Source organism: Aotus nancymaae, unplaced genomic scaffold (assembly GCF_030222135.1).
Source record: "Aotus nancymaae isolate 86718 unplaced genomic scaffold, 86718_ANA_hifiasm-v0.15.2.pri h1tg000018l, whole genome shotgun sequence".
NCBI classification, from domain to species: domain Eukaryota; kingdom Metazoa; phylum Chordata; class Mammalia; order Primates; family Aotidae; genus Aotus; species Aotus nancymaae.
In genome coordinates, this window is record NW_026988430.1 from 5,117,915 (window position 1) to 5,129,942 (window position 12,028).

The following is a 12,028-nucleotide window of genomic DNA, read 5'->3' on the forward strand; positions in this document are numbered from 1 at the left end:
CCAGAACTGGCAGCGCCAGGGGCTGCGTGTTAATTCATGTAATGCTCACAACAGCCATGCAGGGCAGGGACCATCAACTACCGTATTTACAGACGGGAAACTGAGACTTACCCTTATGTGGGGGGACCAGCAAGGGTGCACCCCGGCGCGTCCTGCCTCCCCCTGGCCCTCCAGAGGCCTATGCCAGCCCTGCTTCAGCTCGGCCACCCTGGACCCCTCCCCACACCCCAGCCCAGAACCCCAGCTCTTCCCGGCCTGCATCACGCCCTTCCCTACAGAACTGGATTTACATACAAGGAACCCGGCCTCCCATCCCCACCTCTGATACCTGAGGGACACAGGCCAAGTGGACACACACTTACACATGTGCACGCACAGTACCCACACATGCACACACACAGAGACCCACGTTCAGGACACACACACATGTGCACGCACAGTACCCACACAGGCACACAGACCCACGTTCAGGACACACACACGTGTGCATACACAGTACCCATACATGCACACACACAGAGACCCATGTTCAGGACACACACGTGTGCATGCACAGTACCCACACATGCACACAGAGATACCCACGTTTAGACACATACGTGTGCACACACAGTACCCACATGCACACAGAGACCCACGTTCAGGACACACACACGTGTGCACGCACAGTACCCACACATGCACACAGAGACCCACGTTCAGACACACACGTGTGCAGACAGTACCCACACATGCACACAGACCCACGTTCAGGACACACACACGTGTGCACACATAGTACCCACACATGCAGAGACCCACGTTCAGGACACACACACGTGTGCACACAGTACCCACACATGCACACAGAGACCCACATAAGGGGAAACCCGCCTTGCTTGGCTCTCACTCTCACATCGCTTGGCTATGTGTGTGCACACACACGCACCTGGAGCCGGGAAGGGAAGGCCCTGGTGTCTGGCATCGGGAGAAGAAGTGGTAGGCTTTGGCCAGAGTGGCCTGGCAGCCTGCACCCTCCAGTCCCCAGGCCTGGACCACCTCTACAAAGCCGGGCAGAGGGAAAGGACAGGGGTCTAGCCTGGCCTCTACCTTGGCACAGCTGGAGTTTGCCAAATGCTCAGCCCTGCCCCTAGAGGTGGGCTGGAGCACGCCTGCAACGCAAGGCTGGGCTTGCCCTGAGACACAGCCTGGGTGGTTCTAGAGGGGAGGGCAGGGGTGGGACGTAGTGTGTAGGCCTCTCAGTGCCCAATCAGAGCCCTGGGCCTAGGGTGGATGGCGCCCACACCTGCCCATGGCGGTCCATGTGTGGTGGCCCAGGCTGGGCTGGGGGATGGCCTGTGGTGACACCCAGTAGCCTGTCCCACTGGGTGGGCACGGTGCCAAGGGCAGCCCACGTTGGCAGGCTGGGAGGAAGGACAAGGGGGGCTGCAGGTTGGGAGGCTGGGTGGGGCCTAAGCCCAGGCAGCTCTGCGGGAAGCCGCTGGATCTGAGCTGGGCTGGCTCAGGCCCTTGCGTGGCACTACTAGGGAGACTCCACTGGCCACACAGGCCCTTACCTTGCGAGAGAACATCAATTTTGGCACCTTCCTCCCACAGGGCGCGATGGGGTGAGGGGCAAGGGAACAGGACAGTTGAGAACATGGAGCTGACACATTCTGGCTCAACAGGCAGAGCCAGAGGGAAGCACCAGAGGCCGGGCCGGGCGGCAGAGGGGCCACAGACACCCCGACCCCAGCCCACGTAGTGAGGGCCTCTGGGCTCAGGCCCTGGACGGCCTGCCAGCAGTGGCGTCAGCTTCCTCCTGTGGCTCAGCCTCCAGGGTGCACAGTGGCGTCATCTGGGAGGCCCAGAGGCACCAGCACCCAACCCGCCCTCTCTTGGCCTGCAGGACAGACATCACCCTGCCCCTCTTTCCCTCTCAGCAGCCCCTCCCCAGGCTCGGGGGCCTCCGTCCAGGCCTTCATCCTCCCATTCTCGTCTGTTTCTTTTCTTTGTTCTCCGAAATGCCTGACTAACCAGGGTGTTTCTTGGGGTTGGGTATTCAAGGTTTAGGCGAGCACTTTTTCCTGGCCCCACAGCCCACACAGCACAGACACCCAGAAGCCTGGACAGTAAATGGGGGGGTCTGGCCTCCCTAACCTCGGCCCTCTCTTGAGGACCGCAGGGCAGAGACTTTGGGGGCAGGTTGGCAGAGCCTACCTTGGCCTTGGTGATGGTGCAGTGGAGGGCATTGTTCTCCTGGTCATACAGCAGGCTGAAGTCCAGGGTGCCCAGGGCAGCTGCGAACAGAGGAGGGCACAGGTCCCACGCTGGCCACGTCTTAGAGAAGCGTCACCTGCCCCTGTGTGGCCAGATGAGCCTGGCCTGGGCAGGTGCCACCATCCCATTGCGGCTGCCACGAACTGAGAACCTACTGCAGGCCAGCCCCTCACCCATCCTCCCAGTCCCACCCAAACCTGGGAAGTCACACCATTCTCCCCTTTCCAGAGGAGGAACTGAGGCCCAGAGAGGTCAGGTGGGCACCCAGTCTGTCCTGGCCAAGTGTGAGGCCCACTTGAGCTGGGCACCCGGCCAAAAGACTTCCTGCCCTCCTGGTGCAACTGCAAGTCTGGGCCCTATGCCTCAGTTTCCCTCACCTGTGAATGTTACAAGGATCACACGAGAAGGCAGAGAAGAGGAGGCTTTGAGAGGGGCAGGCCTGGCCGGGAAGACCAGCTGATTTGCTCACCAGTCCCCAGGCAACACATAAGACTGTGACTCCTCTGTCTCTCTGGCCCCTTGGGGACCCTGGGCAGGCTGTGAGGAGCCAGCTGTGTCCTCACACCGCTGCCCCTGAGTCTCTCAACGGCAGCGGCAACTCCCAAAAGCCAGGGGGAGGGTGCAGTCATAATTGGGTGAAGCTGCCTCCCTCCCCGGGGTCAATCACGCACAGCAGCTGTGGCCTTTCAAGCAGAAGCGGCTCCCAGCACAAGGGCCACGGGGAGGGCAGAGCTTGGGGGCAGTCAGGCAGTCCCCAGACAGCAAGACGCACATTCACAGACGGCTTCAGAAGCCCAGAGTCTGCTCCCAGGCTGCAGGGCTGGTCAACGGGTGTTTCATTCATTCATTATTTACCAAGTGTTTACAATGTGGCAGACTCTAGCGCACAGACATCTGTATGGCAGGGTCCCTACCCCGAGGAAAGCACAGCTTAATAAGAGGAACAAATGGAAAGAATTTACTGCAGTAGAGCCTGGTGAGCCAGGAGCCTCGGGGAGCCCATGTGAATTGGGACCATCAGGGAAGGCTTCCTGGAGGAGGTGATGCTTCACCTGAGCCACAAGGAATGAGTAGGAGTTGGCCAACGGCACAGTGGGGCTGGGGGAGGTGACATTCCAACCACAGGCCAACCAGCAGGTGTGGGCTTAGTGGCTGGCGTGATCCTGGGATAAGGGAAGGCCAAATTTAAAGACTTTATTCTTCAGGATTCTGAGCTAGGCTCCCAGCATGGGTCTAGATACAATTACGGCCCACTGGCCAAACCCGACCAGGCCCATCCATTTATGCCTCATCTGTGGCTGCTTCCCCGCTTCAGAGGGACCATATGGCCTGCACAGCTGAAGTATTTACTATTCGGCCCTTTATAGAACAAGTTTGCAGATCTCTGGGCAAGTGCTGGGGCCCAGACATAACAGTTTCCTGGGTCTGCAGGGAAATGGGCTGGTGAGGGGCCGCGTGTATGGCGTATCGTTTATTCTGAGCTGGTGATGGGAGTGGCGTTTGTCTACGTCACCCCCTCCTCACGCGGGATGTGGCACATGTCTCTGTCTTTGGCCGCAGCACAGTGTGGGGTGCAAGACCTGCCCCCTGACGTCAGTCTCCTGGCTGCAGAGCTCAGCATGCACTTCCCTGCTGTGTGACCAGCTTATCGGGCATTTCTGTGCGTCCGTTTACTCATCTGTAAAATGGAGACAGCGATAGTATCCACGTCACGCGCACAGTCCCTGGGGTGTATGAGGCGCTCAGCAGATCTTCACGGAAGGAGCGGATCCCTCTGGTGGCTTTTCTAGCTAACGGTACCGGCTCCTGTGAGACCCATTCTGAATGAAACTGCTCTAAACTGGATCATTTCCCTTCCTGCCTTCGGGAACAGAATATACACACGGTCACTTAAGCTTTTCTGAATAACCGACGTAACTTCTTTGGCTGCGATTACTTTTCCACACGACACAGTGATAGTCCAGATGCGGACGGGGAAATGAGGCAACCCCTCCACTGGGGGTCCCGGGGGGCCCTCTTTTTGGTTTTCTTCATTTTTCTGCCTCCTCCTTTGACATCAGCCTGAAAGTTCTATTAGATTATTTGCCTCTGGTAGCACAAACAGCTGTCTCACCTATTCAATAATTCTTTCTCCCACGAAACCAGGTGATGATACTTGTTAGAACTGTGTGCAAACTAACAGCCAACAGGTCTTGAGCGGCTGGGCGCGGTGCCTCACGCCTGTAATCCCAGCACTTTGGGAGGCTAAGGTGGGTGGATTGCTTGAGCTCAGAAGTTCAACAGCAGCCTGGCCAAACATGGCAACACCAATGTCTACCAAAAATACAAAAATAACTGGGTGTGGTGGCGCATACCTGTGGTCCCAGCTACTCAGGAGGCTGAGGTGGGAGGACCGCTTCAGCCCAGGAAGTTGAGGCTGCAATGAGCGTGATTTTTCTATTGCACTCCAACCTGGGTGGCAGAGCGAGATCCTGTCTCAAAAATATATATATATATACTAGGTCCTGAGTGGAGCCTGGGACACGTTCTCCTGAGCAGGGTATTTGTGCCTTAGCAACAGCCGTAGCTGGCCTTCGGCTGCCTGCGTGCTGGCTGCCATCCACGGGGCAGGCAGGTGAGGCTGCTGGAAGGGAGGTATATCCCACCGCTCCGGCGGCAATAAACACAGCCACAGCCCAAGATGCACCAATCGTTCTGCAACAATATACTCCAGAGCTGTTGACTTTAAGGGATAGTAATTCATCTGCAGCTCAGGTTGGGCCTTCCTGGGGTTTGTTTCCCCAACGCATTCGCTTCCTGAGCTCAGGGACCTTGTCTTGGCCACACCTGTGAGCCCAACGAAGGGCAGATGCAGACACACGTGGCAGGTCCATTCAAACCAACTTGCCCTCCAGGTGCTCCCAGGAGCTTGGATCTGGTGCGCCGCCCATGTGGAAAAATGCACACTCTGTGATTTCTGCCTGTTTCCCAACCCCAGAGAAGGGCAGCCAGAAGACAGAGTGGCTGCCTGTCCATGCTCCCCAGGACACCCAGCTCCAGAAGGGGAGTGTCTGAGGACGGGGTGATCGGACATCTGTTACCACCTCCTTGGAGGGAGCGGCACACCCAGTCTGTTACCGGGAAGGGGCTGATGAATTTCTCTGAACTCCAGTGGAAGGTCTGTAAGAAATGATACTTTATAAATAGAAGCTCGGTCACAATTTTGAGAGATCTGGCGAAGCTCTCTTAGGGAGCACATGGCCCAAACTCTTCATTTCCCTTCAGAGAAATGAGGCTCAGAGAGGGGAGGTGAGCTGCTCAGTGTGGCCCAGAAGATCTGGGCACAGAATCTAGGCCTCTTCAACCCCGCCTTAAAGCCTAGTGGCTCCCAACAAGTTGTGGGGTTTTTTTGTTTGTTTTCTGAGACAGGGTCTTGTTCTGTTGCCCAGGCCAGAGTGCAGTGGTGATCACAGTTCAACCTCCCAGGCTCAAGCAATCCTCTCAAGTCAGCCTCCCAAGTAGCTGGGATTACAGGCGCACACCACCATGCCCAGCTAATTAAAACAATTTTTTTACATAGAGACAGTTGGTGGCGGGGGAGGGGGGCGGGTCTCACTATGTTGCTCAGGCTGGTCTTGAACTCCTGGGCTCAAGCGATCCGCCCGCCTCCACCTCCCAAAGTGCTGGATTACAGGCACAGGCCACTCCCCTCTGCTCCAATAAGCTTTTATGTTTATATTTTATTTTATTTCGGTCTTGAACTGAGCGAGACTCCAGTTTTAGTCAGGCCAGTTTGCCACTTGGTTTAGCTGAAATCTTAGGAGGATGCAACTAAGACAGGAAAGGAGAGAAAAGCAGAGTTGCTCTTGGGGAAGGAGGGTGAGGCTTCAGCGCTGCCCCGGAGAGGCCTCCCGGTGGGAGAAGGCCCCGGGGGCAGGGGAAGGCGCTTCTCTGCGACAGCCACAGTGCCCTGCCCTTGGAGCGCCCAAATCACATGGCCCCACTGAAGTTTACATTTTCAGAGAAATAATGAGGGTTGGTCACTAATGGGCCTTTGAGAGTTCTCACCGCCTGTGGATAATTATAGAGCTTTAACGGGGCTGATTCAAAGAAAATCCAGCTCAAGCCCCTGTTGGCTCCTCCAAAGCTGAACACCTCCCGCCTGGCTGATGGAGACTGACAGCATCACCACAACCTTGCTTCGCGCCTGGACTTTCCTGACCCACACACCCTTGGGAATAGGAAATCTGCCCTGATTTCTTTTTTTTGGAAGAAAAAAGAAAATCTCTTTGTAAATTGTAAACTCTCAAATAGTTTACAAAGACAAAATAACTGTGGCAAGGACCATAGAAAATCATCCCTGTGCTGAAAGCATTTCATACTTGGGGAAACTGAGGCACAGAGCCAGTCAGGGACTGCAGGGGGATAGAAAGGAATGAGCCATCATCCCTGCTTCCCAGCACCTTAGAGATGACTGTTACGATTTTTATAAATATCTTCATTCATCTGCTTTAAATTGTTCAAAGATTCTGCATCAACTCCTGGACTCAGTGCAACCTCCTTGGTGTGGCATTCAAGACCTTCTGTGATATGACCGCTTTGGCCTCCTCATCGATCTTCTCCCCTTGTTTCAGCCCCTTGGCTCTATTGTTTTGCCTACACTGGGCTGAGTTTCTGACACTTTAGGACCTGTGTACTCAGCTGTCCCTCTGCCAGGAGCACCTCCCTTTCCTCCTTCCCCTCTGCCAGCCCACCTCCTCCCTCTTCCCAGTCTTAGAGCTGAGTGCTCTCTGTGAGTGACCTCTGCAAGCCAGAGCTTCCCACTGGGCTTCCTGCCTCCCCGTACCTCGCTGCAGGGCCACTCGTTTTTCTTGGTTTTGATGAATACCCTCAACTCAGAGTTACCTCTCAGCATTCTTGTATCTCTGTGCCTAGCACAGATCCTGCCACATGGTGCTGTAATGTTGAGTGCATTAAAAATATGACAGGTTGGCCGGGCGCGGTGGCTCACGCCTGTAATCAATTCCAGCACTTTGGGAGGCAGAGGCGGGTGGATCACGAGGTCAAGAGATCGAGACCATCCTGGTCAACATGGTGAAACCCTGTCTCTACTAAAAATACAAAAAATTAGCTGGGCATGGTGGCGCGTGCCTGTAATCCCAGCTACTCAGGAGGCTGAGGCAGGAGAATTGCCTGAACCCAGGAGGCGGAGGTTGCGGTGAGCCGAGATCACGCCATTGCACTCCAGCCTGGGTAACAAGAGCGAAACTCCGTCTCAAAAAAAAAAAAAAAAAAAAATGACAGGTCCAGGTAGAACACAACTGGGGCCAAAGAGGTTCTGGGCTCAAAGGAAGGGGCGCCAGAGCTGGTGGGGGCTGGAATACGCCCCCTGCCGAGGAGAGCCTTGGTGGTACACTCAACACTTTGTCCTTGCCCCAGACCTGCATGGACATCAGTCCTGACCCAGCCCCGGTGCAATTCTGGCCAATGAGACCAAAGGACAGGTCTCCTGGGGACTTCCGGGAAAGGTTTCCTCACTCTTAAACTGAGACACTAGAGAAGAAATCGGTCCTTACCCAAGGGAGGACCTTACCATTACATGTGCTGCCTAGACCCGCAGCAGCCACCTTGGACCTAAGGGCCCTGTTTGGCTGATGGAGACGGACAGCATCATTCTGACCTTGGTTTGCACCTGAACCTTCCTCACCCAGGCACCCTTGGGAATAGGAAATTGGTCTTGATTTTCTGTCTACAAGGAAAAGCAGACAGCCACATGCAAAGACATATAGCGCCACCACCCCTGATGGTGCTGAGGTGCTGCCGCATTGGTGCACCCTGGGGCAGCAAGACCTCAGCTGTCATGGTTTAAGCCACTCTGAGTTGGTTTTCTGTCACTTGCAACCCACAGCCCCCTGATGATTACAGCTTTGAAGAATGGACTGGGCTTCCACAGGTGGGGCCGGGCAGGAGCGCATCCCAGGTGGGGCAGTGTGTGGTTTGAGGGCCCAGGGCCTGCCTGGAGGGCAGCACACCAGAGAGGCCATCCTAGGAGAACTGGCAGGGTGGTGACCAGGTCCTGTTGCTCGCTCAGACATTCGCCGCCTTTCCTCCCTGTCATCACCCCTCTGCGAGATCTGCTGGGAACATATGAGTTGTGTGCTTGCGCTCTGACATGACTTAATAAAGGAAGGGTTTTAAAGCGCCAGGAGAAAAGGCTGAGCAAATAAACAGCACTTCACTCTCCGCCTTGGACAACAGAGCAACCGCCCTCATTTCTTCTTGTCAGAACAGAGATAATCCAATAATTAGGGCAGCAAATAGCATAACCCTGGCTAAAGCCGTAATGAACCATCTGGCTTGAATCATTTAGGCTTATTCTAGGGATCTGGTTGTCACAGTCCAGAGCGGGGCATGGCCTGGGGTACTGAGTGGAAGGCGGTCCCACCCCACAACCTGTTCCTGGGCTCCCGTGCCTAGGATGTCTGCTCAGCCTCCAGTAGGATCCAAGCCTGGGTGGGGCACCCCTTGAAGGGGGCGACAGTGGCCCAAGCTGGCCCTGGCTCGGTGGCACACCATCCTCCTTAGCTCTTCTGGGTCCATTTTCAGCATTTCTTTGGCGTGTCCTGGTAATACGAGTGTGGCCAGCAAAGCGGAAGCTGGCACAGCCGCGTCCAGCTCTGCCCTGCACTGCTGACCGGTCACTATGTGAGTCTGGCCCCCGCACGGCATGTATCTGAGGCCAAGGACCCAGCCCTGCTGCCAGGACATGCTCTGTGAAGGGCTGCTAAGCTGACGGATCGGAGCTGGGGCTGGCCGGCCTGAGTTTCGAGCTTCCCTATCCCCTCCTTGCCTTGTGGGTTAGAGCTAGCCAAAAAATAAAATGCCAGCTATCCACCTCTTGGCCATTTGCCATCCAGAAGGCCCTCTGTGGCACCAGGAGCGGGGACTGAAGCTCTGCCCTCCCCTCTCACTTCCTTGGTGCAGCAGTGGAGATGATGGAAATGGGAACAACTTTCCCGCCCCTTCTTCTGGGGGAGGCTTTGGATTCAGGCCAGCAGAAGGAGAGACCTGGGTCCCACTTAGGGCCTACCCAAGGGCTCAGCAAGTCCGGGGTGAGCTTCCCACAGGGTTCCAGGAGCAGAAAGGAGGGGCCTGGATCTAGGGCACAGCCCTGAGGGCAAAACACTCTCGCAACCCAATTTCCCCAAGCTGGCAGGAAAGTGGAGGGGCAAGACTGCTCCCCAGCCCCCATGCTCCAGGGCAGGGCCTCCATATGCCAGGCGCTGGCCCGAGGGCCGCGGTCCAGGCCTCGACAAAGTGCATAGCCGGCAGTTTCTCTACGGCGGCCCAGCTCTAACCGGCCACTGCTGATGGGCCTCCCCAGGTGGGGCAATGGCGGGGTCTGCGCCCCGGGGAGAGGGGCACTGATAATCCCCACCTTCATCTCCTGGTGGCACATTTGATGTTTGGGAAACTCCAGGCCCGCAGCCCGCAGGCCCTGGTAAGTGCCCAAGCCAGGCGCCGGGGCCCTCGAGAAGCCAGAGCAGGACTCCTTCCCAGCAAGGGCCATATCCCGGGCAGGGCTGGGGTTCGACGCTGGTGTTTCAGGTCTCTCAGTGACATGGCTGGGGCTACAGCTAGACTGGGGCGGAGGGGGTGGGGGTGTCTCCCATCCCACCCCGACCCGCACAAAACGATTCCTCACTGGACTGCGACCTATTCCGGCCTCGGTTTCCCAGCTAGTCCCGGCTCGGCCGGACAAGCACCCTCCACCCTCGGAAACAGGAAAAGGCGCCAGGCGCGCCCACCCGCCGGGCCTCGGCCCCGGGACTCCGGCGGTTTCCTGCTCCTGGGGCTCGGGACTCAGTCCCGGGGGAGGCGGGCGGGCTGGGGGCCCTTCCTGCCTGGGGGCAGCGCGCGTAACAGGTGTGCGAAGGTCCGCGGCCCTGCCGAGCGCCGCGGCGGGGTCCATGGACATTTTTCCAAAGGACAAGCGGCCCCATGGTTCTCCTGGTCCTCAGCCCGCGCGCCAGCAAAGCCGCGGCGCTCTGCGGAAAGCCGGGCCCTCCGGGAGGCAGGGCCGCTCCCAACCCCGGGCCCCTCCCCGGCTCGCCCAGGCCCAACCCTGGACCACGGGGCCCTCCCGGAGCGGTTGGCGAGACGGGAGTGACCGCGCGGCCCGCAGCAACTGGTGTCTCTCCGGGACGCAGCTCCGCCCTTAATGGGAAAAAAAGCCGCTGCCCGCACCGGAGCTCCCGGAGGGCGGGCGGGCGGGCAGGGAGGGGACGCAGCCTGGCCCCGGAAACGGGACGCCCTGGGGGAGGCCCCCAAACTTCCCTCCTCTCCAGCCCGGTCGGGGCAGGGCGCGGAGAGCGCGCGCGAGTGCAGGAGGGGCCGGCAACCCCGTCGCCGGGGTGTGCGCGGAGGGAGAGGCGACCACGCAGGGGGCAGGGAGCTACCCAGGGGACCCGCGAGGTCGGGGGCGCCGAGCCCCAGCAGGGGAAGGGGGCGCGAAGTCGGCGAGTTGGAAACTTACTGCAATCGTCCGACTCGTAGCCGTCGGCGTCGGGCTCGTCCTCTGGCGGCTTGGCGGGCGGGCGCGCGGGGCTGGGACCCGGGCTGGGGCCGGGGCTGGAGCCGTAGGCGCCGAAGAGCTGGTCCACATCCTCGTCGTCCTCACGGGCGCCGTCGGAGGGGCTGCGGGGGCCGGCGCTGGCCGCGGCCGGGCGTGCGGGGGCGTCCGGGGTCGCGGGGGCGCGGAGCGTGGCGTCCGGGGGGAGGCCCCGTGGGAAGCGGGGGAAGTAGTCGGAGATCTGCTTGATGGGGCGGATGGGGCCGGGGCACACGTCGATGGCCATATGCTCCTGGATGCTGATGGTCGCCTTCTCCCCGCGCCGCCGGAGGGTCATGCAGGCAGCGCCGCCCCGCCTGGGCGCGGCCCCGGCCCGGCGCGACCTCGGTCCGGGGGCGGCTCAGCAGGCCCGGCAGGGCACGGCGGGGGCTGTGGGCATCGCCGGCCGCGCCCCCGGACAGCCCTGACGCGGCTGCTGCCCGCTCCGCGGCGGCCGGCGCGAGAGAGTGCGGGAGGCCGGCAGGCAGGGGGCGGGCCCAGCCCGCGTCACCCGGCGGCAGCCAAGCAGGGTGAGCGCGCGGGAGGGCGGGCGGCGCGGAGCGGAGGGGGCGGAGGGAGCCGCGCGGCGCCACACTCCCCCGCACCCGCACTCACACCGCGCGTGCCCCGGCCCGGGACCCCCCGCGCGCGCACACTCGCGGCCGGGCAGGGCCGCCGAGCGCCTTCATCTCACGCACGCTTGCGGGACGGGCGGGAACCCCGGGACGCACGCAGGTGTGCTGGTGTAGAGACGCGGTGGAGGCCTCCGCTCACTCACACCCGTGGACACACACGCGTGCGTGCGCAGACAGAGTTGGTCGAGGGTTCTCCGGCACAGCGCACCCCAACGCCCGTGGGCGCACACCGTGCGGGACACACATACACACACACAGGTGATCAAGGGCACCCCCGATCCCCCAACAATACGCACAAACATGCGCCCATAGAAGTGATCAGGGACCCTGGGCACAACTGCCTCTGTCCTCCTGCATCTATCTAGTAGGACTTGGAGTCAGCTCCTAGCGTGTAGGGACAGGCCGCCTACACACGGGCATGGACATGCCCAACTGTGCATGGACACCGCGGCACAGTCTGTGCACACATATTCTCAGGTCTCATACTCTTAACATAGCACTCTAACCTCCAATCAGCCCCTCACTTGCTCAGTGAGCGGCGTGA

The 12,028-nt window shown here is 59.3% G+C and overlaps 1 protein-coding gene across 2 annotated transcripts in view; it reads right to left on the reverse strand.

Annotated features, from left to right (window-relative positions):
* The window catches only part of DOC2B (double C2 domain beta), a 31,098-nt gene extending 19,951 nt beyond the window's left edge, over positions 1-11,147 (reverse strand). The window contains exons 1-3 of one of the 2 annotated variants that reach the window (XM_064378147.1): positions 10,775-11,147; positions 2,200-2,279; positions 1,557-1,583 (exon numbers count right to left, since the gene is read on the reverse strand). In XM_064378147.1, the coding sequence (XP_064234217.1) occupies positions 1,557-1,583; positions 2,200-2,279; positions 10,775-11,147 (480 nt within the window). The remainder of the gene's footprint in view (positions 1-1,556; positions 1,584-2,199; positions 2,280-10,774) is intronic. The other variant, XM_021667271.2, reaches the window with a different exon arrangement.
* Between the last annotated feature and the right edge of the window lie 881 nt (positions 11,148-12,028).